The sequence below is a fragment of the Bufo gargarizans genome, chromosome 6 (assembly GCF_014858855.1).
Source record: "Bufo gargarizans isolate SCDJY-AF-19 chromosome 6, ASM1485885v1, whole genome shotgun sequence".
Lineage (NCBI taxonomy): Eukaryota > Metazoa > Chordata > Amphibia > Anura > Bufonidae > Bufo > Bufo gargarizans.
The window spans coordinates 328,274,969-328,291,580 of NC_058085.1; the positions used below are offsets into that span (position 1 = coordinate 328,274,969).

At 44.0% G+C, this 16,612-nt stretch overlaps 1 protein-coding gene across 1 annotated transcript in view; it reads right to left on the minus strand.

Moving 5' to 3' along the window:
• PDZD7 (PDZ domain containing 7) overlaps window positions 1–16,612 on the minus strand; it is a 99,413-nt gene that overhangs the window by 26,930 nt on the left and 55,871 nt on the right. Inside the window, exons 9-11 of the mRNA XM_044299943.1 lie at window positions 14,622–14,810; window positions 9,917–9,958; window positions 161–324 (exon numbers count right to left, since the gene is read on the minus strand). Of these exons, the coding sequence (XP_044155878.1) occupies window positions 161–324; window positions 9,917–9,958; window positions 14,622–14,810 (395 nt within the window). The remainder of the gene's footprint in view (window positions 1–160; window positions 325–9,916; window positions 9,959–14,621; window positions 14,811–16,612) is intronic.

A 16,612-nucleotide genomic window follows, 5' to 3' on the forward strand; every position in this document is an offset into this window, starting at 1 on the left:
AACAATGATTCTGTATGGGGACGAGAGATGGTCTTAGTAATCACTCCTCTCCATACTTCAATGATGAGCAATGCTTCCTTCCCGACCATCTGCTCCATCGTGCAGTGTGAAGGGGCCTTAACTTTAACACTGATGTAGAGATGACAGATCCCATACTCACCCTTTTACAATGACGCAGCACTGCCGCTACCTCATCCTCATTTAGCAGTTTCCGGGCCATGTCTTCGGTAATCGCCAATCGATCCTCCATAGACATATCTCCATTGTACAGAGCATTCAGATCCCGCTGGGCACCAAAGAAAAATGGACGAGTCCGATTCTTACCTAGAACACAGTAAATTACTTTTATTGACTATAATTAGCGTCAGAGGAATTGAAAGAGAAGCAGCACCCATCATCTACACACCGATCAGAGTGAAGCTCCACATTTTATCATTTTTTATTTTTAAATCCTAAATTCTATGCTGATTAATTTCTTAATACAGTTGAGACCACCTCTATGAGAAGACCACCCACTTATCCAGATCAGATTTCCAGCCACAGATTTTCAGTTCCACCATATCTTTCAGAAGCTCACTCCTTGTAGAAGACCATTTTTAAATGCAATTTTGGTGGTTCCCTCAAACAATTAATCAGCTCAGAATTTTCAACCTATTTATAATTTAAAAAAATGATATTCAGTGGTATATATTCACTTTAAAATTCATCTCATTTTAAAGCCGCAATTTTGTGAGTATAAATTCTTTGAAATCTGCCTCAAATTATAAAAAGTGGCGATCCATCCAAAAAGTCTGCATCCAAGATGTGCCAGTGGTCTTTAAAGGGGTTATCCAACCCTTATAATGACCCCCCCCCAATGCCCGGGCCCCTCATATAGATTATAATAACCTTCTCCCTGGCACCCGGGTCTCTCCTGATCCCGACATGGCAGCCCCTGCATCGTGGGTGACGCTAGGGATGCTCCTCCCATCACCCCATGTTTTGATCCTTGTGACAGGGAGATGCAGCGGCGGCTGTGCGAGGAACAGGTGCGACGCAGGTGCCAGGGAGCAAGGTAAGTATAATCTATATAAAGGGCCCGGGCATTGGGGAGTCATTATAGGGGTTGGATAACCCCTTTACGTCTGTGGCTACACAGTGATCTTGGGCGCAACAGGTGTCACACAACCAAGGATCACAGTGTAACAGGGCAGCCATAAAAATGAATAGGATCACATAATGCAATTCTGGGGCAGCAAACGTGCAAGATGTGCTGCAACCCAATTCATTTCTATGGACTGCTACTCCAAGATCGCCATGTAGTCATAGCTGCTCTGTGTTCTGTCTCGACTATATGGGTAGTACATGACAGAGGCTCTCTTCTATCCTTTCTTTTCCCTTTAATCATCCTCAATTAGACACTGAATCACAAAACATTATGGAAATATGATATATAGTAACACATCTGTAATCCAGCAACTGAGGAACTTAAAGGGGTTATGCCATAAACCACTTTTCACTGTAAAGTGTATTTTCATCAGTTACTCTAGCTCCCATTACTCTTTGGATAGTTTTAGATTTTTTTTTCTCCAAATTTACCTCATTTACAGTTTTCTCTTATCCCCCCCATGCTTGAATCCTACTTCCTGGTTTGTCATGTGACTGCTATCCCATGATGCCTTAGGGCAGTGAGATGTGTCCTGACATCAGCATCATGTGACACTAACCACACCCTTTGTTCTGACCAATGACGCCTCCTACGTCATACATTACAAGGCTCCACTACAGGACGTAACCAGCAGCAACTGGATACTGAAATGGATTTGCCACAGGGTGCGATGGTAGGCTGATAACTTTAGAATAAGGCAGTTGTGATAAATGGTGGTATTTGGGGAAAGTGATATAACAGCGATATCTGTTGGGCGGGGTACATTTATATTAGTGGCACAACCCCTTTATCACAGAACTGGCTTAATAGTCTGAAATTTCTTGGGTCTGGAAGTAGGTACAATATGTGCAACCTCAAAGTCCCAGCATGCTATGGAGTCCACTGCTACAGCTGGCCTCCTCACTAATTGTCACTGGGGAATTACATTACATAACTTTTTTTTAACTTTTTTTTTTTTTACTTTTAACCTTTTAAGGGTACTTTCACATTTGCGTTGCCAGATCCGGCAATCTGTATGCAAGCGGATACCATTTGTACACGGATCCAGATGCAGATCCGTCTCACAAATGCATTGCAATACCGGATCCATCTCTTCAGTTGTCATCCGAAAAAACGGATCCGGTATTTATCTTTTTTTACATTTTTAAAGGTCTGCGCATGTGCAGACCGCAAAACCGGATCCGTTTTTCCGGAACACTTGGAGCTGGATCCGGCATTAATGCATTTCAATAGAAAATAATGCGGCGAGTGTTCCGGAATTTTGGATGGAGAAAATGCCGCAGCATGCTGCGGTATTTTCTCCGTCCAAAAACCATACAGTGACTGAACTGAAGACATCCTGACGCATACTGAACGGATTGCTCTCTATTCAGAATGCATTAGGATAAAACTGATCAGTTCTTTTCCCCTATTGAGCCCCTAGGACGGAACTCAATACCGGAAAAGTTTAACGCAAGTGTGAAAGTACCCTAATGCTGGATTAAAGGATATTTACTGTACCCTCCTAGAACAGATTTACATTTTGGGTGAAGAATATGTCAAAGCATGCTCACAATTTCCCCAACCCATACAAAGATGCATGACTGTGTAAAAACAGCATTTTTGTATTATGATGTCAAGAAATGTAAGTAGACATTCTTGGGAACTCGGTTCCCATCTTTAGCTAGAAAATGTTCTGACCACCGTACTTAAAGAGGACCTTTCACCTGGATATCCTTAATCTAATTATTATCATACCTTATAGTGCGGCCCCCACTGATGTCTTGGCACTTTTTTTTTTCTAAAGAACCCCCTGTTCCTCCGCTGTGGTCCCCGTATCTTTTGGCGCCTCATATGCTAATAACGCGACTCGGTTATACTAGGCGTGGACTTGTATTTCTCCTGGGCTGCGATTCTCACGAGAACTTGAGCTCCTTCTCCCTGGCTAAGAGCGGGCGCTCTGATTGGATGCGCTCGCAGCCAGGAAGAAGATAACCGCGCCCAGGAGAAATACAATTCCACGCCTAGTATAACCGAGTCGCCTCATTAGCATATGAGAAAAGATACGGGGACCACAGCAGACGAATGGGGGGGGGGGGGGTTTAGAAAAAAAAAAAAGTGCCAAGACATCAGTGGGGGCCGCACTATAAGGTAGGATAATAATTAGATTAGGCTTATCCAGGTGAAAGGTTCTCTTTAAGTTGGGATTCACTGCTAAATTAGATTTTTACAGGAAATATGTCGGCCAACTAAAACATAGTAAGCGATCAACTTAACGCCTATAATGCAGATCCTGAACAAGGTTGCCAGAGGGTACATCAAGTTTATTAGCAATCGGCAAAATTGATACTCTGTTTGTTTTAAAACTTTTTTTATTATTTTATCATCAATAAGAACACACTCATTGACACTCGGATGTACATGACATAAAACTGAGACACGGGTACCATATGTCGTGATGCGTATCAGAGATAATAAACATAATGGACATATACCACATTCCAGTAACATATCCAAGTATAAGCACGGAAATACCGAACATTCGGATAACATCCACATACATAACAAGCAGTAGTGGACAAACACAGGTAAGCAGGGTGGGGTAGAATAAGGGGAAAAAGTAGCGGGGGGGGGGGGGGGGAGGGTGAAAGGTAGAACCAGTAGTTGATACCTGAGAAATTCCCAATAACTTTGGGACCTTGTCATATTAAGGACAATCAGATGGTATAAACTCGTACCTCGTAAGTCTTATCCACATGAACTCTGGACTGCTCACCTTCATGCAAGGGCTAGACATTCAAGTATATCTAGTGATGTCCAATCCAAGGCACTCACTGTAGAGTAAAGCGCCTATATGCTCTCCAGGGGTTCCAAATAGCCTCAAATTTGAGTGGGGATCCAAGGTCCCAGTGTACTATCTGCTCAAGTCTACATATCTGATCACATTTGACAAACCATTTCTGGATTGGAGGTATTTCCTGTTGTTTCCAGCATGTCGCAATAAGAAGTCTAGCAGAGGCCAGCAGAGCCGTACACAAAATTCTTATATTCTTTGGACCCTTTATATCATTATACAAACCGAACAGGCAAAGTTTTGGAGTCACAGGGACAAGTGTCCCACTCATTTTTGATAATACTCCACATACTGCTTCCCAAAAGGGCGCTATTTGGTCACAAGACCACCAGATGTGTGCATGAGTACCCACCTCCCTATTACACCTCCAACACAACGGGCTTGTAGTAGTAGGAAACATACGATGGAGTCTGTGGGGTGTAAAATACCACCTAGTTAGGACTTTATAACTGTTTTCTTGTACCTTGACACACCTGGACACCCTAGTCGGGGAGAGCAAAGCGAGTTTCCTCTCAGCAGTTGAAAATTTGATTTGTAAGTCTGACTCCCATTGTTGAAGAAAGGTTGGGCTATCTATTTTAGACGCGGACATTAAAATCTCATATAGTTTAGATAATTTCCCTGTGGGATCTTTAATCTGCGTAACTAACTTCTCGAATGAGGAGTGGACTGTTACCGTAGGTAGACGCGTTAGATACTGTTTTAAATATCTGATACAATAGTTGATATGAAACGGGGAACAATCTTTCATCAGCGGGTGTTTATAAAGATCGAATGCTGAAGGGATATCATTATCCGGGCAAATAGCCAACAACGGAGATACCCCTTGCTTCACACTGTCTGGAAGAGTGTGCAGAAAATCTGCAGATGCTTGAAAAAAGACGTCTCTAATTTGCATCAGTATCAGGAAATTAGGCATCAAAGCAGATCTCCAGTGAGACTTCACCCACACGTTCAGTACGTATTTAGTAATTGAACTTTGGGTTCTAATATTTTTGGAAGCTTGGGGACCATCCATAAATAAGAATGCTCTCAATGGGACAGACGACATGGCTTGTTCCACCATCAGATCCAACCGATCTGAAAGAGGCCTTAGCCACTCTAAACACCTAAGGCACAACACCGCCTTGTGATAGTGATACACATCTGGAATACCCAAACCACCGTGGATAGGGTGTCGTGTAATCTGTTTAAAAGGTAAGCGTGCCCTTCCTCCACCCCAAAGGAATCTCAACATAATATCTTGTATTTTTTTGAAAAATGATTTGGGGATAGGTATCGGGAGAGTCTGAATATAATACAAGATAGTAGGCAAAAGAATAGTTTTGATTAGAGTCCTGCGCCCGAACCAGGAAACATATGGAATATCCCATGATCTAATAATGTCTTCTAAACGTTTCGGGAGGGGTACAAAGTTTTCGTGATATAACCTGGAGAAATCCGGCGTGAGTTTTATCCCTAAAAAAGTAATATGAGTTGTTATCCATACAAATGGTGTGGTCGACTTAAGAACCTCCAAATCTCCAGGCGCTACTGACATATATAGTACCACTGACTTGGCCAGGTTTACTGAAAAATTTGACAAGTCAGAAAAAGTTTTAAGTGTCGACATGATGGCTGGAAAGGCAATTATAGGGTTGGATACCAACAGCAGTACGTCATCAGCAAAGGCCGCCGTCTGATGGACCAATGATCCCACTGATAGTCCAGCTATCTCCTCATGTTGTCGAAAAGATTGCAGAAGAGTCTCAATGACCAGCACAAACAACAATGGAGAGAGAGGGCAACCTTGTCTCGTACCATTGGATATTCTAAACACAGGAGATAGCGTACCATTAACCAGGATCCTTGCAGTGGGCGAGTTATACATTGCCATGACAGCTGCTATAAAGGAATCCGGTATGCCAAATTTCGTCAAGGCTTTGGTCATAAACAACCAGTCCACCCTATCGAATGCCTTTTCCGCATCCATACTAAGAATCGCTAAGGGGATGTTTTGCGTTTTCGCCCATTGCATAAGGTGAACAATCCGAATAACATTGCTCCTTCCTTCCCTAGTGGGTATGAATCCTACCTGTTCGGGGGATATAAGTTCTGGTAAAAACTTTTTCAGCCTATTAGCTAGTAGTTTGGCGTACAATTTTAAATCATTGTTGAGTAAAGAGATTGGCCTATAACTGGCACATAACGAGTGGTCCTTTTCAGGTTTGGGTATAATAGTCACTTGGGCTGATAACATATCCCTTGTAAAGTCAGCCCCGTCTCTCACCGCGTTGCAGACTCTCAACAGATATGGTAGCAGAGTATCCTTACAATTTACATAATAGCTCACTGGTAAGCCATCCGGTCCAGGGCTCTTATGGAGGGGGGATTCTTTAAGTGCTTTTTGTAATTCTTCCAGAGTAAAACTAGCATTCAAGCCAGCGGCTTGCTCTACATTGAGGGACGGTAGTTGTATGTTATTTAACCAATCGTCTATCAAACGACTTCTGTCCGAACGTTGTGTAGGAGACTGATCCTCCCGCAGATTGTAAAGTTTACTGTAAAACTTACAAAATTGTTCAGCAATCAGGTCCGTTTTACTAACCATCTGTGCAGTCGTAGTTTTGATATGAGATATGAAAGACTTCACTTTCTTTTTCTTCACTTGAGATAGTAGTAATTTTGACACTTTGTTGCCATGAGCGTAGTATTTACTCTGAGTGGATAAAAATAATTTGGCCGTTTTGGTATTCAGTATATTCTTTAGCTCTGAACGCAAGGTGTCCAGGTGTGCCAAGACGTCCCCCTTTAAGTGTGATTTATGTTGTTTTTCCAGTTTGGCGATCTCTGCTGTGAGTTCCTCAATCTTACACTGTTTCTGCTTTTTGACATGAGAGCCCAGTGCTATTAGTTGACCCCGTATCACTGATTTGTGGGCATCCCAAAGGATTACTGGGGAGATATCTTCCTTGTCATTCAATTGAAAGTATTCTTCCAACCTCTCCACCATTTTGGGAATAGTGTGACTATTCAACAGCGTTTCATTCAGTCTCCATCTAAATTCTCCCTTAGGAAGGTCCGTCAGTTTGTAAGTAAGGAAAACAGGTGCATGATCAGATAAAAGAATACTTCCAATTGTGGACGTGACACAATACTGCAATGATCTTATATCGAGGAATATATAATCTAAACGCTGGTAGGACTTATGAGCAGCTGAATAATAGGTGTAATCTTTCTCTACAGCGTGCATCATTCTCCAGTGAAGAAATCGCTGACTTAATCCTGTTCAGAGACAACCTAGTAAGCGCAGACAGACCAGAGGAGGAGTCCAAGGTAGGAGATAACGCAACATTAAAGTCGCCCCCCAGAAAAACAGTACCATCTGCATAGTTGCTAAATTTTGCAATAGTCTCCACCAACCAGTCTGCCTGAGCTGAGTTAGGAGCGTAGACATTCCCAAACGTAAATGCATGGGACCCAATCAAACCCTTTATAAAGATGTATCTACCATCATCGTCTACTAAAGAATCTTGACAAATAAAGGGTATGCTTTTATGTATTGCGATGCTGACCCCTCTAGACGCAGACGACATAGATGGACCATGGAACCACTGGTTAAACAGCATGTGTGATAATCTCGGCACATGTTGTTTACGAAAATGTGTCTCTTGCAATAGCGCTATATGTACTTTCAATTTGTGCAGATAGTGGCATATTTGAGTTCTTTTACTGGGAACGTTCAGGCCTCTTACATTAAATGAGCATACCTGTAATTCAGTCATAAGGAATAAGACTTACCAATCCAGCTAAGTGAAGGACCTGTCCCAACAAAGTAGGCTGCTTCTTTTTTGAAGGTATAGGGGAAAGACCAGGAAAAAAGGGGTGGGAAGAGTAACAAACTACAAGGGAAACAAAATAGACAATAAATGAACACCTTCTCAGGATGTATATCCACGGAAATAGAGTGGACAGACTCCAGAGATTTAACATGTATAAACCAAAGGAGGAGGGTCTACCAAATATGACCAGTAGACCCTCTGAGCTCAATGCTGTTGGGCTGTGTCAACTTTTGAGAATATTATAGAGGCAATCTTGGACATAAGAAACATAGAAAAAGAGAAAGAGGGGAGTCGGGAGAAAAGAGGGAAATGGAAAGAAGAGGAGTTATTGGCAAATAGATCAGAAAATCGTAAAATCATCTAACGTAAAAAATGGTTATAAAGAATAAGTGCAGTTTAGAGGGGGAGAACTCCGCACGGAGGGACATCTATTCGACACTACTACGTCAGTAATCTCAGAGAAACTGGTCCCCCATACAACAGTATACCAGAAACACTTGTAATAATAAAATTAATGGTCATTAATTAATATACCCACTAGGTGGCGTATCACCACCACAAATCCCTGATGTATACTTAATGGAGGTGCTACCAGAAATATGAGAAGAGGATCCAGAAACAGAAGAAGAAAAAGAAAAAGAAAAAGAGAAAGGAAAAGCACTTAACGCAGGGTGAGTATTGGACATTACTACTAATGAAGAGGAACATCATATTACTCGTTCGTAGTTTACGCAAAGTCCATGACTATTATGTTCTCCTTCAGGTGGGAAGTCTTCTGGATCTCTGGGGACGCTGCTTCTTCGGCACGACGGCTTGCCATGAATCCTGTACCGGCAGGTCAGGTAAGTTCGACATAATCTGCGCCGGGCACCAGTCGGGGATGTCCAATCCTTGTATGTCCAGAACTTCACAAACTCTCACAAAATCGGCATGGCTCCTTATAACTTGTTTGCGCAGCGGCGTATTAATCAATAGGCCAAACGGATGGAGCCATCGATAGGACAACTTTTTCTGAACAAGAATGTCCAAAAAGGGTTTTAGGTGCCTCCGTTTCCTGAGGGTCATCGGCGACAAATCATGAAATAAGGACACTGTGGCTCCCTCTATCTCGACATTTCTATTGTTGCGGGCCGCAGACAAAATGTCCTCCTTAACAGCAAATTTACTAAGTCGACAGATAACATCTCTCGGAGGGTCTTGCGGTTTCGGTACCGGGCGTAGCGCCCTGTGGATTCTATCCATTTCAAAGTCCTCCGGTTGTCGGTCGGTCACCAGGCGGCCAAATAATTGGACCACCTCCTGTTTCAGGATTTCTTGCGACACCGATTCAGGGATCCCTTTTAAACGGATATTGTTCCGTCTCCCCCTGTTATCCTGATCTTCTATCAGGGAGTATAAATAATTCACATGTGCCTGCGTTTCATCCAGGCTGTGTGAGACTTGTTCGTTGAAAGCTATAAGAACCTGCTGTGTCGCCTCCAGCGCCTCCATTTTGGAATTCATCTGGCGCATGTCTTTTTTTATTTCAGACAGATCACGGCGTACTGGTTCTAGAGCATCTTGCAGGAGGTCTCTCATGAAGTCCCGAGAGATAGGTAAGTCTTCCGACTGCAAATTCTCCTCCTGATCGCTATCTCCATCTCTCTCAGAGTCAAGGTCTTTCTTTTCCTCTGGGCTGGAGCGGCGCACAGGCGCCATCTTGGATTCACCCCTGGGCTCGGCTCGTCTTACGAATTTGTCCAGATCGCTCTGGCTAGCAGAAGCTTTGAGCCTACTCGGGGTGTCCCTAGGCTTGTCCTTGCCCGTTTTGCCCATTTTTTTTCAAGAAATAAAAGCTTTGATAAGCTCAGAAGGCACGGTCAGCAGCAGAGCTCTTCACATGCGCTGCATCCGGCTCGGCTGCTTGACTCCGCCCCCAAAATTGATACTCTGATTGCTGGCCCATAGAATACACAGGGGGACTCGATTCACTGAAGCTCAAACTTTTACATTTTAGTAAATACAGTACATGAACGTAATGGAAGATTTTAGTAGGGCACCATATCTGCATCTCTGTATGATTGTTGCAGGAACACCACAAACCTTCCGCACACATTGTATGATTGATTGACTTACCCTTCTTTACGCTTCTGATCATAAATTTCTGAACAATATTAACTAGAAGAAATAGAAACAATATTACAGCCATGCAAAACAAAAAAACATTTACTGGAATCTATTGATAAGGAAGGTCTAGAGTTATCATGGAGGAATCATTTCAACATCCAGACATTCATTGAAAGGTCTGCCATTCATGAATGCAACCCCTTTTAAAAACAAAGCCAGCGCAGAGTTCCGCTGATCTCCATGGGTTTGGCTTTAGAAATTCTTGATATTGAGCTGTTACTGACCTGGGAACAGGTATCTGGCTATAAATTCAAATGAATGGCTGACCATGTGATGTATGGATGGCCAGGTCCACCAGAGCACGCTGTATTACTTTTTAGTGGCTGTGGTTAATAGAGGGGGCTGTGAATGGCCAAAATCGTCCAATATTGTCATCATGTAATTAGGGTTGAACAATCCATCTCCAGATGGCACTGAGCATCTATAGTGATGTTGTCGGCTTACTTGATGGAACCCACAGAGGACAAATAAGCTATGGATTTTCTGCTGTGGACCTGCATGTGGAAAATATTATAGTAGAAGCAAAGTGGATGAGATTTTACCAAATCTGATCCATGCACTGTATAAAGAAATCTGTGCAGAATATGAAGTGGAAATGACCAGCGAATCAATCCAGCAGGACTGACCATTAGGTAGTAGGGTTCTTCAGGTTAAGTTTTGTAGGGTTGCTCTTTTTAAGGGTGGCTGCTCTATGAGGGGCACAGTAGGCTATACTAGGGGCTTGAAGGTGTCTTTATCTTCTTGCCGTGAGAACTCACTGCCAAGATTGAAAGAATCTTCAGAGCAAATTGGACTGTGATACCATTTGAGGACTATACAAGTGGGCTGGGTGAGTGTACCTACAGTATATCACTTGTGTACATTGGTACAGGTTCCCTACTAGTGCTGTTCATTCACTATAGTCACTCGGTCATGTCGTTCAGCTTTGGATTTATTCAATTTTAACATTATTTATTAAAGATTAATTGTTAAAGGGTTATCTTGGGAATGATAATGATGAAACCTCGGGATAGGTCATCAATATCACATTGGCGGGAGTCTGAGTCCCAGCACCACGACCATCATCTGTTTCAGAGAGCCGCTGCTCCCGGCAGCTTTCCAAGCCCCACACCGTACATCAGATTGCGGCTGTGCTTGGTATTGCAGCTCAGCCCCACCGACTTGAATGGGACTGAACTGCACCTAGGTGTCACTGGCCTTGGAAGAGGCCATGGCGCTCACTGAGAGCCTCCCCCCTTCTACCAGCTGATGGGTGAGGGTCCCGGGTGTCGCTCCCCCTCAGTTCTGATATTGATTGCCTATTCTGAGGAAAGGTCATCAATATCTTTCCCCAGATAACCCATTTAACAGTGCTACTTTTTCCTATACAGAGGAGTGCAGTAAAAAAAAGCATTTAGCTTGGTATACATTTTTCTTTTATTACAAATGGCCAACATATGCCTCTGTATACCTTTTATGTCTGTATGTATTGGGGAATACTCCTGATGTATACCTCTGATGGAAGCATAAAACAAAATGTGAACACAGCCTTAACCTACGCATAGGACGCACACATTGCACATACAATGAGCAGGGGCAAAGCTGCAATTCAGACACAACCACAAGGCAGAATTGTGTCAGTTACTGTGGTGTTGCGGCATTATGGGTATGTGTCGGACCCCCACAGATCACGCATTGATGGCCTACCAATGTTCACTCATAAAAAAGCCTTATAATTTCATTCTGAGGTTTCGTTTTTTTTTTCTTTTATAAATCAAGTGTTATACATAAAAAGCTAAAGCTATAAATTTTGGCTTAGATTTTTTTTTTTTTACTGGCTCAAGTTCACTAAAGGTAATCCAAACAGGATTTGGTGACCATTCAAATATAGGCTCAGATTACAAGAGGAATAAATTGGATTGGTCACTAAATCCTTCTTAGCAGTGACAGGCTTTCCACTGAGTAAGGTGTTGCCGTGAAAATAATGTGCTGGATATCAAGACTGCTACTGGAAAACAACATGTGGAAGCCAAACTGGGCCAATAAATATATTCCTCGGGCAGACATAACTAATTGTATTCACAATGTGTCGTAGATGTAGCAGGGCTGAATTCAACATTTCTCTTTTTGGTGCTGGGTTTTTCCACTGTTGTGACATAATTTCCTGGATTGTGAACCTCAATCAATGCTATAGAATTATAGTAAAACAGTTTCTCTGAGATTGGGACCCCCTATTGATATTGCCAGCCTGGGTGCAGGGATTAAAAAATGACAGTCCTGAGCTGTCGTGAGCTCCCTCCTCCTCCTCTTCCAGTCCAAAAGTCTGATGTCCTGTCTACACTCATATCACCATTACCGGCCAATCAATGGTCAGTTACACATGTAGGCAGGGGCAGACTGGGAACTTAAAGTGGACCTAGAAAAAATACTAAAAGTGGCCCCGTTTTGTAGTTGGGTCCAAATTGATGGAAGGCAGGCCCAGCAATACCATATTGTGGCACATTATACCACCCCAACAGAGCCAAATACCACAGTCCATCACAAAATACTGCCGCCAGCAGCACAAAATACATCCCAAAAACCTCCACTGGCCAGCCTTGAGGAGGGCCCAGACAGCCCACTGGGCATTGGCCCACCGGGAAATTTCCCTGTAAGGTCTATGGCCAATCTGCCCCTGCGTGTACATACGGCACAAGACTGAGGCCATTGATTAGCCTGGAATGGTGACGTGCATGCTGTGGGGAAGCATTGGAAAAGGGAGTTTGCTGCTGGTGGCAGGTAAGTCTTTATTTTATTTTTTTATGAATCCTTGCACCTGCCTACACATATGAAATGGGATTCCCAGACTTGGAGAACCCCTTTAAAGGGGTTTTCTGGTTTAGAAAGGAAATTTTAACATAACTTATTAAGGAAATCTGAGTTAACAGAAGAAAGTCCTTTGTGCAGAACCTTCATCTATTAGTCTTAGATCTTGCTCTGGAGGACCTAGAACAGCCATATATTACACCAAAGGTCCACTAATTTCATTGCCATCAGTTAATGCAGGTATAATGTCTACTTGCCATCAGTGTACCCCATAGATTACAGCTGATTGCAGGCAGTCCCATCAACGGGAGTGGGGGATCCTTCTTACAAAAAGATATTGTCCAAACCTCTCTAAGGACATTTACATGAGACAATTATCACTATCAAGACTCAAAGTCGCTCTGGTCAGAATGATACTTGCTTTGTGTCAATTAGGGCTGCAGTAAACGAATATTTTTGTAATCGAGTATTCTATCGATTATATTTCTCGATTCATCGAGTAATCTAATAAGAAAAAGCTACTTAAAATAACATACGTAATTAGGCATGTGGGGGGATTGGTTTGAAGGGGTTAATAACTTTATACATGCCTAATGCCAAGGTGCTTCCATTAACCCCTCCAAACCAATAACTTTATACATGCCCATTGGGTTTGGAGGGGTTAATGGAAGCACCTTGGCATTAGGCATGTATAAAGTTATTGGTTTGAAGGGGTTAATAACTTTATACATGCCTAATGCCAAGGTGCTTCCATTAACCCCTCCAAACCCAATGGGCATGTATAAAGTTATTGGTTTAAAGAGGTTAATGAAAGCACCTTGGAGGTGCCTTCATTAACCCCTCTCTAAACCAATAACTTTATACATGCCAAGGTGGTGCCTGCAGCCTCCATTAACCACTCTCTCTCCATCTGCCTCCCCCAGCCTCTGATCTGCCTCCCCCCAGCCTCTGATCTGCCCCCCCCAGCCTCTGATCTGCCCCCCCCAGCCTCTGATCTGCCCCCCCCCAGCCTCTGATCTGCCCCCCCCCCCCCAGCCTCTGATCTGCCCCCTCTGGTAACGCAAACCCCCCCCTCCCTCCCTAGTATTAATCATTGGTGGCAGTGGCCACAGGGTCCCCCTTCCCCCCCCATCATTGGTGGCAGTTTGCAGTTCCGATCGGAGCCCCAGCAGTGTAATGCTGGGGCTCCGATCGGTTACCATGGCAGCCAGGAGTCACGCTACTGAAGTCCTGGCTGCCATGGTATGTTAGCGAGCAGAGAGCAGCGCATTATACTCACGTGCGCTGTGGCCGCCGGTCGCTCCTTCTCATAGGTCTGTGCGGCACATTGCTAATGCTGTAAGCATTAGCAATCCGCCGCACACACAGAAGCAATCCGCCGCACAGACCTTCTCATAGGTCTGTGCGGCGCATTGCTAATGCTGTAAGCATTAGCAATCCGCCGCACAGACAGAAGAAGGAGCGACCGGCGGCCACAGCGCACGTGAGTATAATGCGCTGCTCTCTGCTCACTAACATACCATGGCAGCCAGGACTTCAGTAGCGTGACTCCTGGCTGCCATGGTAACCGATCGGAGCCCCAGCATTACACTGCTGGGGCTCCGATCGGAACTGCAAACTGCCACCAATGATGGGGGGGAGGAGGGGGACCCTGTGGGATATGGCCGGCACATTCATTGGTGGCGCAGTGGCCACAGTCCCTCCCCTCCTCCTCCTACTCTGTCCTCATTGGTGTTCAGCGGCAGCCGCGCACAGTGGGGAGGGAGAGACTCCCTCCTCCTCCCTCCTCCTCCCTTCGTTTCAGCCCTAGTGTCAATCATATTTTAGGGAGGCAGACTTGGGGACAACTAAATAGAAAAATTAGCCGTACCTTTGTCTCCATCACTCTGTGAGGAGGACTTTCTCCTTCTCTTAGAATCTGGAGTCACGGTCTCCTTACTGTTGGTTCCATTTTGTTTTCCATGGCCCTTAAAAAATAAATTCATGAACGTCTTGGAGCGTTGTAGTCCTGAAAGCTCGGGAGTGGAGGGCTTCTCTTTCTTCTTTTTCTTTCTGGCTTCTATAAAAAATCCAGTAATTCAAAAAGAAAATGAGGACTTCATCCTTACTCTTATATCATTAGATCATTTTAGCATATGACTTTGTCAAAATTTTTACTTTTTAAAATTTCTACCCTAATGCTAACCACATATATTTAACAACTGTTGGCCAGACTCCAGAGTTATAGTTAAGCTTTCCGTTGCCCGGTTCACAGATTCAGTTGACTACATTAGCCTTCTAATGAAACAGATGGACAGGTTAGAGTACGTGCTTGGCACCACAGAGCATTCGTCCCAACAGTCACCTTAGCTATTCCTCATGCTATCTCTCCTGACTACTTCAATAAGATGCATACTCAGACTGGAATATGTATTGGAGCAAAAAATGATCAAACATGTTGAAATCCCTTCTTTTGTGGAAAGCGCAAACTGTGTTCAGATGGGTTGTGTTGTGTTTTTGTATTTTTTCTTGACTCTTGGAAAATATCTAATAAAATTGACTATTAAAAACATGTTGAAACCCAGTATAACTGGTTTGCATCATGGTACCTAGCAAATTCCGAGTGGACCTATTGGTTAGGGGCAGTAGCGTAACTAGAAATGGATGGGCCCCACAGCAAATATTTGAATGGGGCCCCCCCCCCACTCTGGCAAATTCTTCGCAAACCTCTCCTCCCATGCAACCCCCACTCCTGTGGCTAGTCAAGATCACTCTCTCTTAGCCAAGCCCCGGCAGCGGCTCAGTAGATTTCCTACAGTGTCACTGTATATAATGTATAATACTGTTGAGGGGGCCCTGATAATAAAATCTTTTAGTCCTCCTCCTAGATGGGCCTAGGGTAGCCAGTAGTCCGGTTTTAGGCCGGACAGTCCGGTTTTCTGTCTCCCTGTCCTCTGTCTGGACACGCACAGGGATATCCACCCTTTCAGTAGCTCACGCTCAGACAGCAGCACTGCGCTGTCTGAGCGTGAGCTGCAGCAACTGAGTGAGGCTTCTATCACCCCCATTCAGTCACTAGAGCCGCAGACATGGCTCCCTGCAGCTGACTGAGGTAGAGAGAAGAACCCAGACTACCCCCAGCTCACCTTCTCCTCAGGAACGTCTTCCCTCTCCTCCCCCCGTTTTTCCCCCCTGTCTGACAATGGGGGCGTGGCTTAACTAAGGTAGGGTGAGGCTTCGCAATGGGTGTGGTGTATCGGTTTGGGGGCATGGCTTTCTTGGGTGAAGCCAGTGGCCACCCTAGATGGGCCCCTTCTGAGTTTTAGCCCGAAAGCAGCGACTTTCCCTGCTTCCCCTATAGCTACGCTCCTGGTTAAGGGGCCTCCTGACATGTCTATTGAAACACTGCACTGATAATGCAAACCATGGAGTATCAGTGCATTTATCAAGGTCAGAAGGGCTGAAGAACCCATGATGGCATCACGGTTACATGGTCACAAGTCCTTCACCCAATAATTAATTAGAAAAAAAAATCCAAAAGGGCAGTAAGTTTTTAAGCAGGCCATTAGCTACCACCTGATACCCTCCATTTATCAGTAGCTATGTATGTCACGGTCACTTTGACATGACTAATTCTGCCTTGGTGTTAAAGACCTTGAATAGGGTTGATATAGTTCTAGGAGAGTTCAGAGCGCCATACACAACTTTTCTGGGCAACTGGAGCACTTTCAATTCTGAAGGCCAATTCGACCAAATTGGACACTAAATTCACTCATTGCTAATAACACATCAATGACAGGCAACATAGCTGGAGAATGTGATGTGAACAGAGCCTAACAGTATATTCATAAGAGAGCAAGGGCTGCACGTCTTCATCTCAAA